Source organism: Schistocerca gregaria, chromosome 5, assembly GCF_023897955.1.
Source record: "Schistocerca gregaria isolate iqSchGreg1 chromosome 5, iqSchGreg1.2, whole genome shotgun sequence".
In the NCBI taxonomy this organism is placed as follows: domain Eukaryota; kingdom Metazoa; phylum Arthropoda; class Insecta; order Orthoptera; family Acrididae; genus Schistocerca; species Schistocerca gregaria.
The window spans coordinates 276,161,002-276,184,333 of NC_064924.1; the positions used below are offsets into that span (position 1 = coordinate 276,161,002).

At 43.1% G+C, this 23,332-nt stretch overlaps 1 protein-coding gene across 2 annotated transcripts in view; it reads right to left on the reverse strand.

Annotated features, from left to right (window-relative positions):
- Positions 1 to 9,840: 9,840 nt before the first annotated feature.
- LOC126272472 (chondroadherin-like protein) overlaps positions 9,841 to 23,332 on the reverse strand; it is a 512,729-nt gene continuing 499,237 nt past the window's right edge. For both annotated transcript variants that reach the window (XM_049975352.1, XM_049975351.1), the window contains exon 8: positions 9,841 to 13,894. In XM_049975352.1, coding sequence (XP_049831309.1) covers positions 13,454 to 13,894 — 441 coding nt within the window. In that variant the 3' untranslated portion in view covers positions 9,841 to 13,453. The remainder of the gene's footprint in view (positions 13,895 to 23,332) is intronic.

The following is a 23,332-nucleotide window of genomic DNA, read 5'->3' on the forward strand; positions in this document are numbered from 1 at the left end:
TTGTGCTTTTGCGGTGTATCTGTTTTATATCTGCACAGTTTTTCTGAATTATTCTGGAAAGTAAAACATGTTTTAGTGGTAACTTTTGTGGTATAGCTACAATTAGACAGCCTTTTCCATAGCACAGCAATACGTTACAGCACAGTACTTTCTTCATCACGGCAATAAGCGTAATAACTAAGATATTTATACGCAAAGCAATTCACTTCGTTTATTACGAGGTAAGTACATTGACTTCAGCAGAACTTTGCTTACAGAGGACAATAACTACGACACTTCCACATAATTATCTTACAACAAGACGCACAGTTTATCGCTACAGTACACGTATTTGAGTGATTAATTTTGTACTTAAAACATTTATTTTTAAAGATATTTGAAGTACAATGATACAAAGGTTTTCCGTGATACATTTCGTTCCATTGCTGTAATCTGTAACACCTGAGGATATAATTACATTAATCCTCAGGGGGGTACACGCCTACTTTGTGTACCATGTGTATGGCAAGCACAAGGAGCCCTAGCTAATATGGTATTTGCTTATACAACTTTACACATCGGTACCATATTTCTCTAACACATTAATTACACAGCTATCTGATCATTTAACTGAGAGAGACAAACATTTATTTTACTTCATCAGTGACAGATTTTTACGTAATTACACCGTTGGATAACTTCACACTTGCGAAATTGTATTTTGTCTGTACTTTGTGAACTGTTCACATTTGATGAAATATTGAAGAAGTGTGGACGAATATGTATATGTGTAATAAGGTAAGGAATAATGAGTAGTGGTTAGGGACTCTGGTTTGTGAAAAAGGTGGTTGGAAACCAAGAATCGTACTTTAAGAGATGATATGTATGTAAATGCGTGAATGTACCACAACGCCGCCAAAAATTTTTTGGACACTGTTATATTTACAGGATTTTGTTTCTACAGATTTGTAACGCAAGTTCTTGACCTGTGAAATTTTTTATATGAGACTGCCACTGTAGCGGAAACTGGTGTCGTAAATATTTCGGTAAGACAGTTAAGAGACCACCTGCGCGTAATGCGTCGTGGGCACCCAGCTGGGCGACAGCCACCAGGAAACAAGCCATTAGTGTGTGCCTTTCAGAGGCACAGGTAAAAAAAAGGGAAGCCATTATCCTCGCTATTGACATTTCTTTGTTGAAAGCATCGCAAATACGACATGCTCATTACTTGGAAACATTATTACATCTGCACACCTGATTAACAAGTGTCTTTCTACGAGAGTTGAGAGAACTTCTACTGACTTATGAAATTCCACATAGCTATTGAATGATGTTTTTATTCTTTGCTTTGCATAATTGCTTATTTCATTTGATATCTGTTTTCCAGCTGTGTTACAGCATTGGTTTTATAAAATAAAATTAAATGCATTTGCTAATGTGAAAACTTTCTGTCAACAGATATGTTAAATAATAATTTTATGATCCACTTTCTTCAAAAAAAAGGAGCACTTGGAAAGGAAAGAACAATAAGAAGGGACTAGTAACAGTAACTGCATATATAATTTTCTTTTCCAGTACTTGGTAATTTTTTTTAGAATTAGTTTTTGTAGTGTACCACTTTAATTACATAGACATTAAGATGTGATTATAACTTTCCCTTATCTGCATTGTTGTCTTTAGTATACTATTTTTTCTGCTTCTGGGTTTTTTCATGTTTAGATATAAGTTATTACATTTACTGCTGCTTGCTTTGCATTTTTTTTTGGGTCATTGCTGTTTGTATTAATTGTTTTGTGCTGCTGCATTGCCTCGTCCCTTAGTTAAGCATCTGAGCTCAGTAGATTTAAGTTAGCTTAAGAGGGGGTAGCCTATATAAGAGAATGAGTTGCGATGAATTTGAAGAAATGCACTGAGAGGTTATGTGAGAAAAGTACAGAAAGCATGTATAGATAGGACTTCTTGCAAATAATGAAGAACGAATGGAGATCTCCAAGAAGTAAAGAAAGTTTTGTTTGCAAGATACTGCAGTAAAACAAACCCTGTCCTTTCCCTTTCTATTATTCCACTATGTGTTTGTGTACTCTTGTATATTTGTGTTCTTCCTGTCTTTATGTGTTTAGCTAATAATATTTACATTGTAGAATTTTTCTGATGTTTAGACATTATTTATTCTCTTTTATTTTAATGCTAATGTGTGAAGTTGATGTTTCAATAATTATTCTGATCTTTTATGTATGTACTTATGTCATAATTTTTGCAACACCTATGAATTTGTTATTTCGATTCTTTTGTAAAGCCTGTACTACTGCAAATGTTCTCTGTATTGTTATGTTATTTAAAGATGTATTTTGTACCTTTGTTATTGTATTTTCATGTTATAAAATTGTAATTGACACCAGTTCATCAAATTAAGTAACTTGTAAATTACATTCCACTCCACACGTTTCTGTTGGTCATAGTATATGGATAATATGTGAGAAGTAGGGACTGATAGTGTTTGCACGTGTGTTAATAATTCAGCAAGGGACTGGATAACAGCATTGCTGGTTCTAATGACATTTCAAAAAAAAAAAAAATTGTGAGTGCACAAATGGTGGTTATGGACTTGCTATATTATCCGCAAGACTCTTCAATGGTGATTGTGCGCCTGCACAGTCAAACAGATGGCTGCTGGCCATCTCTACAAGGACTACAGTGGGTCTACACCTTTGATGACCCACCAATACCATTATTTCTACAAGGACTGCAGTGGGTCTGCACCTCTGGTGGCCCACCAATACCGTAATCTCTACCAGGACTACAGTGGGTCTGCTCTGAGATGACCTACCTACCGATAGTCTTCAACGTCGACTGACTCTGCTGTGGCCTATTACCTGTCTGCATGTCAAGAGTCAGCACTGTCTTTCGTTGGAAGGACAACACTACTTCTTCAAGACTGCTTAGAAATCCACTACTTCCAAGTGCAATTTCTTTTATTGCTCAGACTTTGAAAAAAAAAAACACTGCAATTTTAATATGATGAACGATCAGGACTGTCTTTATGGACTGTGAGAGAATTTTAGCTTCTGACCAACATTGTATCAATAAGTGTGTCCATTTGATATCTTTGTTATAGTAATTATGAAAAATTTTATCAAATCATTGTTGACCACTGCCCAAAACAATTTGTAAAAATTTTTTGTGGGGAGCATGGGGGCTATGTAAGTAGGCTGTTTAGGTTCTTTTATTGGTAACGCCGCCGCCACGTAGCGCTCTGTATAAAAATCACTGGCTGTGCCGTGCGCAGTCTGTGTTTAGTTTGCATTGTTGTCTGCCATTGTAGTGTTGAGCAGCGGCAGCTGGATGCTAACAGCGCGTAGCGTTGTGCAGTTGGAGGTGAGCCGCCAGCAGTGGTGGACGTGGTGAGAGAGATGGCGGAGTTTTGTAATTTGTAAGACTGGATGTCATGAACTATCATATATATTTTGACTATTAAGGTAAATACATTGTTTGTTGTCTATTAAAATCTTTCATTTGATAACTATCCCTATCAGTAGTTAGTGCCTTCAGTAGTTTGAATCTTTTATTTAGCTGGCAGTAGTGGCGCTCGCTGTATTGCAGTAGCTTGAGTAACGAAGATTTTTGTGAGGTAAGTGATTTGTGAAACGTATAGGTTAATGTTAGTCAGGGCCATTCTTTCGTAGGGATTTTTGAAAGTCAGATTGCGTTGCGCTAAAAATACTGTGTGTCAGTTTAAGCACAGTCTTGTATAATTGTTCTAAGGGGACGTTTCAATGTTCGAGGAAATAGACCAGGATACACCCATTCCACGAGTCACTCGTCTGGTCGCATCGATAGGATTTATGTCTCCCGTTCTCTCGCGGCAACGGTGAGTGACGCGGAGGTGTGGCCAGTAGCCTTTTCTGATCACGAGGCCTATATATGTGCCCTCACCCTTCGTCGCCAACGGGTGTGGCGTAGCCGACATCCCTGGAAATTAAACCTTGCTCATCTCGCTTCTCCGGATTGTCGACGCGCCATCGAAGACACGTGGAGTTTGTGCGTCCGCCGCCTCCCAACGTATCCTACGTCGATTAGTTGGTGGTTAACCAGCGCCAAGCTGGCCCTACGGCGAAGCTTTATTACGTATGGTCATGAGACTGCTGCTTGGAAGCGGCAGACCCTTGATTTTTATTTCACCGTCCTTCGCGAATGCGCCTCCTTGCCACCCACACCGGAACGACAGTTTACAGTTCAGTGTGCGAAATCACAGATCGTAGCCCATATGCACCGCCACCTCGAAAGGACGATCATCCGAGCGTGGCAACAAGACAGACTCGCAACGGAACGACCCACCATGTACAACGTCATCCGAGAACGTATACTGCGAAGACGGGCGCTGATACATGCCATCACCACTGAGGACGGCCGTCATCACACCACACAACGCGATATTGCTGCAGCCTTCTTCGACCATTACGCACGACTTTATTCTGCTCAATGTTCCGACCTGACAACGGTGACAGCAGTCTCACAACTGGTTTAAGGCGTTGTCCCACAGGATTGACAAACTGAATTATTGAACGATATTACGGAAGACGAAGTTATCGACGCCATTGGTAAAGGAGCGGCGAATAAATCTCCGGCCCGGACGGGCTCCCTGTGGAGTTTTATAGAACTTTCCATTATTTACTGGCTCCCAAGTTAACAGACATCTGTTGGGAACTTATGTCCCCCGCGGTGCCGCTCACTGCGACCTTCGTAGAAGGAATAATTATACCGGTTCACAAACCTAAAGGTGGGGCTCGAATACAAGATTACCGCCCGCTAACACTCGTCAACTGCGACATGAAGATATTCACCAGACTCTTAGCAAACCGTCTACGACCGACCCTACCTTACGTAATCTCGCCAGATCAGACTTCCCTATGGGGTGTCAACAACATCCACACAGCACTGTGTCGATACCATGACTTATTAGCCCTAGCCAGGGCACGCCGCATCCCGGGAGCGCTGGCATCACTAGATTTTAGCCAAGCCTTTGATCGAGTGGATCACGCATACCTAACGTCCGTTCTCCAGCATATGCTGTACCTGCAGCAGTTCACAGACGTCGTGATGCGCCTCCTCCGAGGGGCGACTTCCAAAGTGCTCGTTAACGGGCGTCTCTCGCAGTCCCTCGCGATCTTCCGCTCCGTGCGTCAAGGCTGCTCCTTGTCGATGTTACTATATGCTCTGGCACTGGAACAGCTCCTCTGTGGCCTCCGTCAACGCCTCACTGGTCTTACCCTACGTGACGTCATATTTCGCTGTACAGCATATGCAGACAACCTGGTTCTCGTGTTCTGCAATCGCGACGATTGTCAACAGAGCACTAGAATGGATTACCACATACGGTGTGGCTTCCAGTAGCTGTCTCAACGTCGCCAAATCCGTCGCCATGCCATAGGAGACGGGTTGACCCCAGCATGTGTCGAACCCCTACAGCTTCGTGGCACTATCAAATGTCTCGGAATAGAGTTTCACAACGACATACGGCGCACTGCGGCTCTTAACTACCGCCGCTTATTACAACAAATTCGGGTCCAGATCTTCAACCTTCGTCTGCGGACGCTGGTCATTCCCCAAAGGACACACTTTGTCAATGTTTACCTCGCATATCACCTTGCACCCATAGCATGTGTTCTTGCAATAACGTTACTGATGGCTCGACGTCTATTAGCGGCATTCGGAGCCTACGTCAGTACAGGCATGCTCTTCAAAGTCAGTTATGAGTCACTGACCCTTCCCCCAGAAAGGGGAGGTCTTGGTCTAGTCCATGTCCACGACAGAGCTGTGTCCCTGTATGTGAGCTCACACATCAAGCTGTGGCGCCACCACCCAGAAAGTTTGACAGGTTTGCTGTTGGAGTCCTTAGCTCCGCCCTCCCTTATGCCCCCACTGACGACGCAAGACATACCCCCACTCTTCTACTACTTCGGGAACTTTTACATTGAACACAGCCAAGTCCATATCGCAGTAGCACCGACGAAACAGGCGTCGGCGCGGGATATATATCATGTACTACAGCAGAGGCGCCCACCAAACATCGTGGAGAACAAAAGCCCTCAGATTAATTGGAAGGTGGTGTGGAAGACGATTCACACGGTTACGCTGGATACAGCCGTCTGATCCACATGGTATATCACAGTCAGTGGTAAACAGATCACCCGATCACGCCTCCACAAGATAAACATGGCGGAATCGCCTCTCTGCGTAGACTGCGGGATACCAGACACGGACGAACACCGTCTCACATGTGGCGCGGCAGAAGACGTATGGCGCTTGGTGTGACAAATTTTGTCGTATTTTCTACGAGTGACTCCGGAACACATTACACCTCGGTTTCTACTATTTCCGGATCAACAGTATTTCCCGCACGCCAAGACCAACGCTGTTACGTGGATCCGTGCGCATGTGGTACACTACTTATTTCACGATGGACCTAAAGATGTATTCGACTTTTGGAACTACTTACAAGAACGTCATTGCAAGATCGTACGGAACCCAAAATACAGACAGTATTTTTCTAATTACTTTGGGAGTGCCCTACGCGACCCTCCACGCAGCCGGATCATCAACAGGTAGGAGAAGACACCCATTGAATGAGCTGACAAGACTAAGTTCGATTCTCGGTGGAATAACATGATATACGTGAAGACGTACCTGGATGATGAAGCGTAAGGAGAGTAGCGACACACCCTTCTGCATCCTGTATGAAGCACTCTTTTTTTTTCGTTTTCCCCATATACATTACCTCGGTGTAGGAACGTGCCGAGATATTGTTTTTTTTTTACTCAGAGCACGATGCGGTGCTAGATACATTTATTTTTGTTGTGGTATAAAGTAAAACCATATTAACTTTGTATTAAAAACAGTAAATAAAAATAAATAAATAAATAAATAAAGATTCCCACAAAAGATTTCCCCTTCCCATCCCTGACTGCTTGATTCCTTGACGGACGAGGGGGACACTGTGACCAGGCCCCGGGTTACGACCCCTGATCACTCTGCCTTCCTCACCCTCCCCCACCTAAAAAAAAGTCCCGAGTTCGAGTCTCGGTCCGGCAGGCAGTTTTAGTCTGCCAGGAAGTTTCATATCAGTGCACACTCCTCTTCACAGTGAAAATTCTCATTTTGGATTGCACGATGTATTTTTCCGCGTTTGCTGGAACCTCATTGGATTTCCACCTGCTGCTAAGCTGTCGCGAGTACTGTCAAGTATGATCATAAGGGTACGTTTTGTGCCGTGCGTTATGTGCACATCGACGTAGCCATAATACGGGAAACAGCTTTACCGGCGCATTTAACTTAGCACTGGCCGTTCAGCTGATAGAGGCAGCCTGCAGTGACGTGTCCAGCTGTAGTTCACATGTAAAACGAGACGAGCAGAGGAGCAATACAGCTTCGAATGTCATTTAATTTTTAAGCAGTATGAAATAATACATTGCGAATCTCCCACAGTATGGTTCTTAGACAACTAGACGAAAAGCGCAACACGTTATCATTTCTAGCTTAATGTACTATTGTAACTTAAAACAAGAGTGATAAAAATTCCAGACATAACCACAGGGTAACTTTTCTGCACCAACTGTGTTGTGTAAAGTAAGAGAGTATTCAATGATTTCACCGTTTAGTTAATTATTGACGCCACTGAAGGTATTACTTGCAGTCAGTCGTCTGGTAATGTCTTAGCTCCTTCCTTATCCGAATCAGAGAAATACATTTCAATCCTGGAAGTGTCACCAGCTACGTGGACAACGAGCCTATCAACAACAGAATCCATGAAGGCGCAGCATTTTCTCTTCTTCTTTTGTGACGAGCCGTTCTACATCCCGTCAGCGTTCGGCAGTGACTTGTGAAAATGCTGTGTGCGTTAGTTCCAGTACGTCTGACAGCTTAACAGTCTTATTACTTCTCGGTCCAAATCCCGCCCCTTGGCTCCAGATCAGTTCTGTTGGATTCATATTGTAATGGTACAGTAGCAAATGTAAAATTGCAGCATTTGTATGGTGTGCTCGATGCTGTGAAAATGATTGTTTTTCATGTTTCTACGATTCCTATCTACCTCTGTGTTATAAAACGATGGACATAGGCCAAATAAAGAGGGCTGTTTTTTTTATTTTTGCCTTAAAATAAATTGTTGTGTTTTCTTAATTTAAATAACTTTTATGAAGAACCTTTCATGAAACATTGATAGTTAAGAATTTGTATTTGAAATGGAAAAAGGAATTCACGTCCAATATGTAGTTAGAAACGAGAAGACGTGCATTATTGATAAAAAATGATGATGAGTTTCATAATTACAAGAGCAGGTATTTCAAATTGAACGAGAAGAAAAAAAAAAGATACGGGGGAAGTTTAAACAAACGCACCACTAACCACCGCCATTGCTTTACATTCTCTTACACTACCGACTGCGCTGCACGTTCAATGTTGGTTTATATATCAATTGCATTATATTAAGCGCTGGGAAGACTTCAAAGCCGATTATCTTCGTAAATTTATGAAAAACATTAAGAACAGCGTTTTTTCGGCACTTTACAACCGTGTTCCACTCGCGTGTTTCGCTACGGAACAGAAAGCAACCTCAGCAATTTTCATACTACGCATTAACGGCGCGACAATCAGAGCACAACGCTGCACAAGCTGTGACTGTACACGACTTTTGAAATAGAAACTACGTGGCTAAAGCGTGATTAAGAAAAACGTTGAAGGCTATTAATACATTTGAGTATCTTAAAATTTCATTTAACGTAACTTAGTAATAAAATATTTTATACATAAGTAGGACCTACTTCCAAGAGCGTAGCAACACCAGTGTACGTGTGTTACGGCTTCTGACCAATCATCGCGTTTGTGTTTGTTCACATCACGTTTATTCTTCTGATGAAATAGACCGTGTGGGTTAGGCGCAGGCCGATCTACTACATCATATCCCAGCGTGTCCTGGCACGCTGTGTGAACGCAACCTTACAGACACACAGAGGAGTTACGCAACCGTTCTGCTTGCTCTCAAGACGTAAACGGAACGAGAAAACGCACTAATAACTGGCACAATGGGACATATCGTCTACCATGTACTTCACAGAAGTTTGCAGAGTATGGATGTAGATGTAGAACAGTACCCAAGCTTTAATTTCCATCTACTTTTTTATTTTTTATTTTAAAACAGCCCTTTTCCTCCACTTCCAGCCACTACTAAGTCACCTATGTCTTGAAACTTCAGAATGTGTCTTTTCAACCTATACCTTCTTTCCAGCAAGTTAAAGCTTTTTTCTCCACAATGAGATACAATATTTCTTCATTAATTACTCGTTATATCCATCTAATCTTCGGCATTATTCTGCATTTGAATAACTTCATTCTCTTGTGTCTGTACTGCTTATCGTTCACTTTCACTTCCTTGTGAGGCTATACTCCAGACAAAACTTTTAAAAAATACTTCTTAATATTCTAATTTATATTCAATGTTAACATACTGTACTTATCTTTTGCAAGAAAACTTTCCTTGCAATTGCCAGTGAACATTTTACACTTCTGCCAATGTCAGTTAGTTTACTGCCGAAACAGCAAAACTCGTTGATTATGTCAGATGCCTCAATTCCTAATTCAATTACCTAAGCATCACCTCAATTTATTCATATGTTCATGCATGTGGCACTTATAAAATGTGTACAGACGTGAACTGGGTGTGAGTCTGAAGTAGAGTTCGACGTTTCTCAGGAAAGATGTGCTCAGACTGGTTTCTCTTTGTTCCATTTTCTTCTGCTCTATGACAAACTCACTAAATCTTGAAGATTTTAATGAAACATGTGAGATTTTCAGTTATCAAACACCAAGGAAGTTCTTGGAGAAATTTAATTATGGTGTATAACATATGAAAATAGATAAAGCTTACATCTTGCAAAACATGAAATACATCACATTATACACACATTCACATATTGTAACATTTTACACAATCATCATTACTTACAGTGAAGCAAGTGTAATATGTGGAAAGATGAAATGCTTGAAAACACTGCAACAGAACACAGGTTAATTTCTCGACACAACATGCTTTAGCATCAGACTTTCAGCACTTCACTATATACAATAGAATTACTGTTATGTACAACTTTTAGGCTTCACCAATTTCACTCATTAAAAAAATCACAGTCATTATACAAAATTCACAAATTAGCAAGTTACATGTGTACAACTTTCTTTCTTTTTTCTCTTTACACTGAAAACAGTATGCACACCACAGACTGCCTGAAGCATTAAACCTCCTTAGGACAGTTACTCGGCAATAGTATGTGTCAACAATAAATAAATCACAACAATATAAAGGCAACCGCCAGTGTTAAGTGATGCTGCAAGCTGAAACACTTTATGGTTGCAATATCGCCTTTAGATGACAGCGTCCTGCACATCCATGAGGTACTACTGGCGGTATGGCCTCTATACAGTAAAACAAGTAGCTCTATGGCTTACTTCACACGAATATTTGTGAACTTTACACTCGTATTCCTACATATTGTATCCCACGACAGGATACCATGCATGCCTGGGACCTTCCCTCAGAATCTATTGATCCACACTATAGAAGCGCTGGTAGCATTCTGGACGTGCTTCATACATCTCCTCAAACAATAGGCCATCAGATATTTCAGCTGCACTTATTTTATATTATAGCAGTATACAATTTCTTTTCGGCTTCTGGACTTGAGAAGGAGAAAGGCACATTGTATCACATGGATTACGGATAAGAGACTGAAAACGTGTTCGATGTTGTGGCATCCCTTTTAAGACAACAAATTTACTTTTTGATAGGCAGTTCGACCTGAGTGCTCTGTTAACAAAACAAAAGAACTTTCACAGGCTTATTAGTTCCACATGTGTGTTGTTTTAAACAGACAAGAGAACTTATTAAAGCTGAATATTTCTACATGAAAGGTCATCGTTTCTGTCTTGACTCTGCTGAATTCACTATGGAGGAATCCTACAAGAGTTCGTAATTCGTTGCTGGCCATGACATCGACACTTGCCTTTGTATGACGGTGGGAACCTAGGTTTCACAAGGGCACCCCTTGGGCTGCTCTACCCTATTTGATTTTCTTCATTTTATAGGATTTCAAGTTCAATGTCTAGACATCAGTTTCCTAAAATAGTACATTTCACCTCTTAAGAACACTTGAAAGAAAATCAAATTTGATTTCTATGCCCAATTAAGTAAAACAAATTTTGAACATCTTGACAGAGCTATCTGCAGCTTGAGTGGTTGCTGCTTTGATTCATGTTAGACACAACTTATTGTAATTTGCTAACTAAATTTGTTACCAAATGGAAATATTAATTAACATATACTGAATCATACATATTAATAAAATATTTATTTTTAATTACTAACAGCATGAAAAAGTGAGTATTCATGATATATTAAAATTTGATAAAGAAATCTGAAACATCAAATAGAAAATAATATACTCTTGTTTCTAGAGGCAACAAATAAATGCAATTATAATAAAAGAACACTGTTACTAATGTATACAACATTTTCATTTAACAACAAGGCATCCACATTTTCATACAATTACTAATTAAAAATAAAAGACGAGACTTTACTGTCAATTTATGATTCAGTATTTATTAATTAATGTTTAAATTTCACAATAAATAAAAATTTAAATACACTCAGAAAATAATGGGTGATTGTCAAAAGAGATTCCACAACTGTTAAAAATTTTTAAAATATTTATTATAGCACTCTCAGTTGCAAACAGCTATACTAGGTAACTGGTTTTGATCACATTTAAAGGTCATCTTCAGATCTAAAAATAAAATGAAATAAAACAATAATAAACAACTGTTACTACAGGTCATAAATTGAAAATTTTTAAGCTTTAAATAGTCTTGAAATTTACCACATTATCTGTATTGTTCATTAGTCATAAATTAATTGTCTTACGTCTTTTAGGCAATATTTATTTTAAATTTTAATACCACACAACATATGTGCTTTTCCTTCTATCTCCCATTTTCCTCCCTCTCTTATCCATCATCCACAAAGTGTGGGTCTGTGTGATGCAAAGTCGATTCATTTAAATGCTTGTGATCATGATATGTTGTCACAAGTATAATTCAGTGCTGTTCCTTTCTGTTACAGCTGATGTCGATATTCTTTTTAGAGAATTTTAATTTCTCACATCTTGTGATTAATCAGGTACAATTTTGAGAATCTTAAATTTTAAATACTGTCAATCTGTATTGTGTGTTTATTCAATCAAAATTTTAATAATTTTTAAAGTATAATTAATTTGACTGTATGCAATCTCTGGAAATAGTTATTTATTAATGTTTTAATTCATTTAATTTTTACACTCGAAGATGACCATTAAATATGATAGAAACTACCATTATCAAGTATGACTATTTACAACAGAAACTGTCACAATAAATATTTAAGCGAGGAAAAAATTATAAGTTGTATCTAATGAGGCTCAAACCAGCAATCTCAAAGTTACAAGACTAGTAAGCCAATGACCCTTTCAGACCAGAATTTTTTACAGAGAAAGGAAAATTTTTCTTTGTACTCTAATGCTCTTAGGTGACTTCAGATGCAAAATTTATACATATATATCTACCCATATTCAGAACACACTTTGTGCACTTGGCTTCTTTTATGGAGTAAAATAATTAATTTTGAAATGTTCACTGTTGTAATAAATAATCTGATCATGCAATAATTACCATGCAAAATAACAATAATAATATTGAATTACAGAGCGGAATAGAACTAACCGACCACTTGTGTGTATTCATGCGGCCGTAAGCTGCTGCTTACTGCCACATTCAATTGTTGATACTTTTATAGTTATGCACAACAGGTGGCAGCAGTTGTGCAGCTAATACACAGCAAACGTTAATGTACACAATTGTAGCGAAAGGGTCTGAAAGGATTAGCGCAGCTCCGGATGGTTTTGTCATATTTTTGAAGTTTGTTATGCTAAAATGGGCTCGGAAGTCTTCATAGTCTATTGCTCTGGTGTTCTTGAGAGGTGTGTTGTACTATTTTACGAAATTAATGTCTCGAGACTGACATACATGTCCTATAAGTACGAAGAAAATTGAAAAGAGCTGAGCCCAAGAGGTCTCATTGTCTAACGTAGGATTGAGAACATTTGGCCTTGGCGCTATGTAGATTCTCGATGAAAGTTGAGAGTATTTCACTCTGATTGCACAGGGAAATGCCACGAGTGAGTCCTTTATCTCGCAGAAGCAAGGGCGAGCCATTGCCAGCTCGACCAGCACGAAGAAAATCCATAAGGTCCCCTCGTGAAACCTAGATTTCGAAATATAAGTGACTGGAGTTATCTAGATTCTCGATCAAGGCCGATGGCAAATTTTATCCTAGTTGTGCAGAGCAACGCTCGGGGAACGGCACAAGTGGACCGTCCGTCCTGCGGAAGCCTCACAGCTTGGTGGTGGCCTGCAGCTTGACGTACTGCGGCGGCCGCTCGTCGTCCTGCTGGCCAGTGAGGAAGTACTGGTGCGCGGCGGCCATGTGAGTCCTGCCGAAGACGACGCGGGAAGCGACGTACAGCAGCGCCACCAGGATGACCGTCGCGCTGGCGGCCGCCAACGCCGCGACCACCCCGGCGCCTACCGGCTGGGGCGGGTCGCTGTGGTTGGACTGTGGCTGCTGGTGGCGCACCGGGACGCACAGCGTGTCGTCTTCGGGCTGGGGAGCCGGGGCGTCGACAATGGCGCACAGCCGCAGCTGGCCGGCTCCGTCCAGCTGCAGGCCTCGGAACGACGCCTCCGGGTAGGAACAGTTGACGTGCTGGCTGCGCTCGCGCGCCTTGCCGCGGTACACGGCGATAGTCAACGTGCAGGGGGCAGCCACAGGGACCTGAACGAGACAGCAGCGTATTAATGGAGAACATTTTGCTCAAAGTTTACAGAGACGGCATGAGAGTAATAAAATATTTTATCACTTGTGACAAAAAGTATGCATCCACACCTACAGGGTGTCCAGAAAAGGGCTCCCTGATTACAAAATTAATTATATCTCGAAAACAAAGATCGATAGAGGAATGCAGTAAACGGTATGTTTACTGTGGAAGCTGTAAGAAGTTTATACAGCAGTTTGAAATAATAGTTACAAAAGCTGCTAACAGATGGCGCTGTACGCTGTACAGCTCATATCATAAGTGAAATAATCGTATGAAAACAATCTTTCCAAACAATCACATCACAATGTTTTCAAAATGTTCACCATTGGTACTACAGAGGTGGCGCAAACGAAGAATGAAATTCGCCATCACATTCCGTAGTGTCTCAACCGAAATGGATTTACATGCCACAGAGATCGCCGATTCAAGCTCGTCCAGCGTTCAAAAATGGCTCTGAGCACTATGGGACTCAACTGCTGCGGTTATCAGTCCCCTAGAACTTAGAACTATTTAAACCTAACTAACCTAGCCTAGAACCGCGAGACCAACGCGGCCGGCTCGTCCAGCGTGGCGGGATGCTTCGGCTAGACCATGTCTTTCACTGTGCCACAAAAAAAAAAAAAGAAGGTCACAGGGAGTCAAATCCGGCGAATATGGAGGCTAATCCATGCCTGCACCAGTAAATTTGATATATTCCAAAGCAATGACTCGATTCCTCAAGAAAGCGAAAAACTTGTTCGGTCCGATGTGGTCAGGCTCCATCTTGCCATTCAGTACCTGGTCGATCCTCTAACGCTTGCTGTGTGGCGACAAATTGTTCCAAAATTGCAACGCAACGTGCACCAGTGACCGTTTCTCGAATTAAAAAAGGGCCAATAATGCCTCTGCTGCATACTGCAGCCCACACAGTAACTTTAAGAGAATATAGGGGTTCGCTTCACACCAATATTGCTTTTCGGAATCCCAAAATCGCCAGTTGTGCTTATTCACGTATCTATTCAGGTGGAAGTGTGTTTCATCTGTAAACCAGATGCAGCCTACATCAAATCCTTCACTATCAATCATTGTGAGCATCTGATTAGCAAAGGCAATCCTTTGTTGCACAGCTCGTACGGGTATGGCATGGTGCGTTTGAATTTTGAAATGAAACATGTGTAGGCTCTTTCTCAGTATTTTCTGCGTGCTGGAACGCTTCAAACCAATCTCAGATGCAATTCTACGGAAGGATGACATTGGATTTCGCTGAATAATTCCAGAAACTGTGGTGATATTTTCAGGTGTAACTGCGGTTTGTTTGCGGCCAACATGCCCCACTAGATTATCAGTTACGCTGCCTGTTCGTTGAAATTTTGCGAAGAGCGTACGAATGGTTTTCGCATCGGGTCCTTTTGGGACATTAAATCGTGCTTGAAAACGTCACCTTGTTGTCGTAGCACTCTCTTCTAACCTGTGGCACTCTAGCACCAGAAAAACGCGTTGTTCAATGGAGCACATGGTTTTAATCTCTTCCTTCGGTACGCTAACCTCCTTTCACATTTCAATAGTGGAGCTGATCGCTCTGCTTGCTTCAGCCTGACAGAGACAGATTGGTCTCTGTTGTTCGGTGGAGTCTAAGCTGGTTGGCTATTCCTCCAAGCTGGCGGTGTGTGTGGGTTGTCCTTTCGTTGTGTTTATGTCCTTTCAGTCTGCTGGGACGGCGTTCCTGGCGTGCTTGTAACTTATTGGTCGCGAAGCAGGTGTGGCCATCTGGTGGCGTTGAGACGCTGCACACGGTGGCCTAGTGCTCGGAGGAGCGGATTTGTTGACTGCATGGTCTTCTCGTAGAAGAGTCGTGCAGCCTGACGAAACCTCTCTCTAACAGTTGGAATGTTCGAGACTCGGTGAAGGTCGTCCGACGGGAAGTCCCGAGGGAGGTGCAATGCCAGCCGTAGGATCCGGTTTTGAAGTCGTTGTAGTCTTCCGACATGGCTCGCTGCGGCGTTGCCCCAAACCACAGCGGCGTAGTCGATGAGTGGACGGATTAGAGTCAGATACATCGCAACACCCAGGTCAGGCGGGAGTGCAGTTGATGGATTGAGGAAGGGGTAGAGCTGTGTCATTCTACCCCTGACCTTTTTGACTATATCATCGATGTGATGTCTCCAAGTGAGCCCTCTATCCAGCGTTACACCCAGGTACTTTGCTGTAGTGCCCCAAGGTACGACGGTTGCCCTAATGGTGATCTGCGGTAGAGCAGCTGGAATATGTTTCTTCGTGATGAGGAGGGCTTGCGTCTTAGCCCCATTGAAGCTGAGGCGCCACCTCCTGGCCCACTGACTAAGTGTGTCAGCTGCTGCTTGCATGCGTCGTTGGAGTAGAGCTGCATTTATGCTCCTTGCGTACATCGCCGTATCATCTGCGTAGAGGGCAAGGTGGACCCTGTCCATCCGCGGCATGTCTGCAGTATACAGGATGTAGAGTATTGGGCCGAGGACGGAGCCTTGGGGAACTCCAGCCCTGACCAGACGGCGCGTCGACAAGTCCTCCGTGCGGACATGGAAGCTTCTGTCGGCGAGGTAAGATTGTAGGAGGCGGACATGCGGCAGGGGCACACCGAGGTCCAGAAGCTTGAAAAGGAGCCCCTCATGCCATACAGAATCGAACGCCCGTGAGACATCCAGGAAGATGGCCCCGAAAAACTCCCGTCGTTCGATGGCATCAAGGGCCTCTTCGACTAGTCGAAGCAGTTGGTGCGTTGTTGCATGACCAGGGCGAAAACCACATTGTTCGTCCGGCAGTATACGTTCTTCCTGAATGTGCCGTTGTAAGCGTCTGAGATAAAGTCTTTCAAAGACCTTGCTGACCGCTGGTAGTAAGCTGATAGGCCTGTAGCTACTTGGTAGACGAGGGTCCTTCCCAGGCTTCTGGATGGGCACTACCTCCGCATGTTTCCATGCTTGAGGATAGTGTCCAGTGCGGAGAATGTTGTTGAAAAGTCGAGCCAGGTGTTCTATGGCTGCTGGTGGCATCTGTCGCAGCATTTCATTTGTGAGCTGGTCAGGGCCTCCCACCTTGCGCTTGTTGAGTCGCCGAAGTTCTACGGAGACTTCATCAGCATCCACCTCTTCGATGTGATCGTCGCCTACAGGTGCATTGAGGAATACCGGAAGACGTTGTGTAACCAGTCGAATGTGATCCGGATCCATGGGGTCCATGATGGGCTGGAAATTTCTTTCAAAAACATCAGCGATGGCGTTGGCTTTGTCCGCTGGGCTGCTGGCGATGTTTTGACCGACTTGTAGCGGCGGTATCCTCTGTCGTCGGCGGAGGAAGAACTGCGTGGCTTTCCAAGCAGTACCATCATCAACCCGAAGAGTGGCCAGGCGGTTGGACCATTCCTGATGGCGGTGATGTGCAACGGCAACCTTTATCTCTCTCCTCATCCGGTTTAGTGCCCTCTTCGTTGCTGCGTGTCGTGTCAGCTGCCATTCAGCGCCATCTGTTACCAGCTTTTGTAACTATTATTTCAAACAGCTTTCACAATAAACATACCGTTTACTGCATTCCTCTATCGATCTTTGTTTTCGAGAGATTTAATTTTGAAATCAGAGAGTCCTTTTCTGCAAATCACATTTAAGTGCCTGGCAGAGGGTTCATCGAACCACCTTCACAATTCTCTATTATTCCAACATCGTATAGCGCGCGGAAAGAATGAACACCTTTATCTTTCCGTACGAGCTCTGATTTCCCTTATTTTATCGTGGAGATCGTTTCTCCCTCCGTCGCAACGAAAAACTTCTATCTTTTAATGATGTCCAGCCCAAATCCTGCATTATTTCTGTGACACTCTCTCCCATATTTCGCGATAATACAAAACGTGCTGCCTTTCTTTGAAGTTTTTCGATGTACTCCGTCAGTCCTTTCTGGTAAGGATCCCACACCGCGCAACAGTATTCTAAAAGAGGACTCTTTCATGAAATCTGCGACCATCTTTAGCACTGAACGGAAATACACTGAGAACACAAAACATTACGACCACTGCCCACTGCGAGGTTGGATGCCGCCTGGTGTCGTTGCAGGCATGTTGCGCAATGACGAAAGTATGTAAACGGAGCAGACATGGGCGGGAGATCACCCTAACGGATATATGGGCTGCAAATGAGGAAATCCATTTAAAAATTCTTCCAACCCATCTGTGGCATGAATCAGCAAGCAAGTGTTTAATAGAATTAGTTGAAAACAGTCTTGCTTGCAATTTTAGTTTTTTTTTATTTACCACCTACGCGTTTCACCTTATTTAGGCATATTCAAGCTGATCTACATAGAAAACAGAGAACAAATACATCTATTCAAGGATAGCGATCCTTAAATATATGTATTTGTTCTCTGTTTTCTAAAAAATGGTTCAAATGGCTCTGAGCACTATGGGACTTAACTACTGTGGTCATCAGTCCCCTAGAACTTAGAACTACTTAAACCTAACTAACCTAAGGACATCACACACATCCATGCCCGAGGCAGGATTCGAACCTGCGACCGTAGCAGTCGCGCGGTTCCGGACTGCGCGCCTAGAACCGCGAAACCACCGCGGCCGGCTCTCTGTTTTCTATCGCGATCCTTAAATAGATGTATTTGTTCTCTGTTTTCTATGTAGATCAGCCCCAAGATACCTAAATAAGGTGAAATGCACAGTTGATAAATAAAAAAACTAAAGTTGCAACCAAGACTGTTGAGCTGACTGTTCCTTTGAAAGGGCACGGCCGACGTCCTACCCCATACTTCCCTAATAAGATGGGGGCGACGACCTCGCTGTTTGGCCCCCTTCCCCCAAGTCAACAAACCAATCAGTCGTGTACACTCGACAAGTATACATATGACAGCTCTCACATATCCTTAAGGAAAGGGGTCAGTGTGTGAGGAGGAAGAATGCTCTTTCCAGCGGGTGGCTGAACTCACCCTGCGGGGTATCCCACGCAACAACTTGTTATGACGTTTACATTTACATTAGTTTTACATTTGATTTATTTCACTAGTTTCACTTGTCGGATGAGAGCATCTCCAGATCTGTGGAAATCACAATATACACTGGCGGAAAAACGATCGCAACACCAAAAGAGATTAGAGTAATGAAATTTCATAAATGTAGTTGTCTAGGTATCATATTTAAGTGATTAGCACGGCAAGTTCACAGGTTAATGTAAGCTTGAGATAAGCCATTGCAAATGTGAAATGCTGGAACTTAATAACTGATGTAACCATCAGAATGTTGGCCGGCCGGAGTGGCCGAGCGATTCTTTGCGCTTCAATCTGGAAGCGCGATACCGCTACGGTCGCAGGCTCGAATCCTCCCTCGGGCATGGATGTGTGTGATGTCCTTAGGTTAGTTAGGTTTAAGTAGTTCTAAGTTCTAGGGGACTGATGACCTCAGATGTTAAGTCCCGTGGTGCTCAGAGCCATCTGAACCATCAGAATGTTGAATGCAAGCGTGCAAATGTGCATGCATTGTGTTGTACAGATGCCGGATGTTAGTTTGTGGAATGAAATGGAGTTCCATGCCTGTTGCACTTGGTCGGTGAATACATGGACAGTCAATGCTGGTTTTGGCTGACACTGGAGCTGTCCGATGATGTCCCAAATGTGCTCGATTGCAGACAGATCCGGTCACCGAGCAGAATGTTGGGTTACACCAGCGGTACGTGGGCGAGCGTTATTCTGTTGGAAAACAGCCCCTGGAGCCTCTATATGAATGGCAGCACAAGAGGTCGAATCGCCAGATTTATGTACAAATTTGCAGTAAGGGTGCGTGTGATAATCACGAGAGTGCTCCTTCTGTTATACGAAATCGCATCCCAGTCATAACTCCAGGTGTAGATCCAACGTGTCTAGCACATAAACAGGTTGGTTGCTGGCCCTCAACTGGCCTCCTCCTAACCAAAACACTGCCATCACTGGCACTGAGGCAGAATCAACTTTCATCAGAAAACACAACACACCTCCACCTTGCTCTCCAATGAGGTCTCGTTTGACACCACGAAGTCGCAAATGGCGGTGATCTGGGGTCAGTGGAATGCACAATACATGGCGTTTGACTCCCATCTGTCCTTTAAGTAACCGATTTGTAACATTTCGTTGTGTCATTGCGATGCCAACCGCACCTGAAATTGCTGCTGCAGATGCAACACGATGCGACAGAGCCATACACGAAACACGATGATCTTCCCTTTCGGTTGTGCCACATGGCCGTCCAGAGAATGATCTTATTGCTATCATACATCGCTGCCAGCTATCATGTACAGTGGTACATCCAGTCTAGTTTTTCTGTAGTATCGCAGAAGGAACATCACGACTTCGTTCAAACTCAGTGTGGTGTTGATAATGGCGTCTTTGTCCCCTTAAAGGCATTCTTGACTAAACAACTCACCATGTCCCATCTGAAGGCTAACTAACGCTCACGACCATCACAGCGTGTATTTAAACCAAGCCTGATTTGAATCCTCGTAGTGACGCTACTGCCACCACTCTTATGCAACTGGTACAGAAGTTGAATTCATCTTTCAGATCCGGAGGGCAACGGCCTTGCCGCCGTGGATACACTGGTTCCCGTCAGATCACCGCTGTTGGGAGTGGCCGGCACTTGGATGGGTGACCATCCGGCCCTCCATGTGCTGTTGCCATTTTTCGGGGTCCACTCGGCCTCATGATGCCAATTGTGGAGCTACTCGACCGAATAGTAGCGGCTCCGGTAAAAGAAAACCATCGTAACGGCCGGGAGAGCGGTATGCTGACCACAAGCCCTTCCTATCCGCATCCTCATCTGAGGATGACACTGCAGACTGATGGTTCCGATGGGTCACTTGTGGCCGGATGACGGAGTGCTTTATCAGATCAAGAAACATGCCTACGATCTTTCGTTTATGTCGCAAAACTCCTTGATGCTGCGATTTCTTTTTCATCAGTGTATAATAACAGCATGAGATAAAGCTAATGACTAGAAATTTACTTGCAACACGTTAGGAGTCAAAATCAGCGCTTGGCATCATAGTCAACACGACGGAGGAAAGCTCACTGGTCAAAATATTAGCCAGTCCCTCAGAACAAGAGTATACTGGTCGCTCTGGAGCGGAGTACATCTGGTAAAAACCAGTCATGTAACCCTCTACCACTGACTTAAGTAATGGCAGTGAAGGGTTGTGAGTGGGTCAGTCGGCTACACGCAATCACCACAATAAGATGGTTCGACCTGGATATGTCACAGAAAGGGGGAAATGTGCTGTTGTGTTTGGACGTGTGCACAACCAAATTGTGAAACAAATTGTCCGATTTGTTAGTGTGTTAACGCAGATTGTCCACAAGAAATGGTGTATCACTGGAAGTCATGTAGTATGGCGTAAGAACAGTGGTTGCAGAAAGAAGGACCAACCGACAGAGACCAGAGGGGAAAGACATGCCTTGTCAATAAGAATCGGATGCAGCCTGATAGGGATTGGTACGGTAAGCGAATGCGAGTGCATCTCAACCATTTTCTGAGCGAACATTGCAACATAAATTGCGTGAAATGGATATTTGTAGTTGGATACTTCACAAAATAGCGTTACTCACAACAATACATAGAGCTGCACATGTCTAGTGGAATAATCAGCATATAAATTGGACAGTAGCTGTCTAGAGGCATATAGTGTGATCGAACGATTCCCGATTTTGCTTGTCTTCCTAATGAGGCAAGGCACTGAGACGATGAGTTTAATCACAGTGTGTGGAGGCTGCAGTTCACGCATGAGATAGCTCTGCAATGTCTTTGGCATGTTTTTTAGGTTACTGCAAACATGAAGCAGGATGGTTATTTCAACATTCTCGGTGACCAAGTGCTGCTACAGCTTCACCCTGAGTACACTGTGATCACTCTGATCTTCCAAAATGGGAACAGATACATTCACTGAGCTGCAAGCATACGTTCCAGAATTGAAAAACACCCCCAAGCAACATACTGCTCTTTAACTGCCTTTCCAAATCGTCCAGTATTAATATTACAGAAAATCTGTAGGTCTGTTTGGAGCAGTGAGTGAGTCATAACAGTCGACATACATGCAGTTTCATAGCATTACGGGACTTAATCATCGATGAATAACTTCATCTGGATGTAGAATACCCGAAGAAACTTGTAAACTCTCTTCCTCGATGAAGCGAGGATATTATCAAGGCTAGAGATAGTATTACATGCTATAAGCGTGATGTCTCTTGGTGGTGACAAATTTTTTTGTCCATTGTGCCCAGGAGCGTTCAATAAATAATACAAATTTTTTTTTCTGAAAGTGGGTTGTTTTTATTCCATATTCCAACACAGCATATTATTCCCGACCCTTTTGGCTGCAAAAACCTGTTCTTCAACAGAATCTTTGTTCAATGCATTGGTCTAATGCCACCTCTACGCCCACATGGTCAGTGATCGGCGTCAGCGCCATCGTCTTGCTCATCAACAACCTCCCTATCATCCATGTACTGTTTCCTGTGAAGTGCCAAAGGGGCCAAATAGACGGAAGTTGGAAAGTGCAAAATCCGGGCTGTAGGGTAGATGAGGAACAACTTTCCAGTGAAGTTTTGTGAGCCCCTCTTGGGTATGAAGACTCGTGTGAGGCCTTGCGTTGTCATGGAGAACGAGAAGTTCGTGTGCCGACCTGTATGTGGGAGATCTGACAGGTTTGTGTTTCCTGTGGCAATGATGACAGTCGCCTCGCCTGATGACTCTCTGGGTTTTTGTTCACTGTCAAGTTTTCAAAGACATTCTCCAAGCACCTATGAATACCTGCAGTGCTCTGGTTTCCTGCCAATAGGAACTCAATAACAACTCTTTGCTTGGAGAACACCTTCATTACAGACGGTATTTTGAAGGATACACACAAGATGGATATTAATACAACCGGCAAAAAGTGCAGAGACGGATTCCTGACTCGAAATGGAGGTAAAAAGGTCCTATGAACAAGTGTCTTGTAATGGACAGTGCGTATGCGACGACAACAAATCGTCCCAGAACACAGTTGAGATGCATCGCAGCCACGTCACAACAGATGCTAGAATTGGTCTCCACGGAGTTGCAGGTGATAGAGATAGTAGTGGCTGTCATGTAGGATACACAGAATCGTACTTTGACTTACAGTGTGTTGGCAGGCTTCTTGCCTGGCGCTTTTACTAGGCTTTTTCTCAATATCCTGTAGAACCCGGTCCTTTTAATATGGTGTACGCACAGTCTGCAGCGTCCCTGCACGTTCGTCTGCCTGAAAGGACCTACGATCACACAAATGCCCAAAAAAGACTCGAAATGCTGTGTGATGTGGTTTGTGTCTGTGAGAGTACTTGTTTTGGTACAGCTGTGCTGTCTCTATTGTTTCCATCTGCTTTGCCGCACACAGACAAACTCTCGG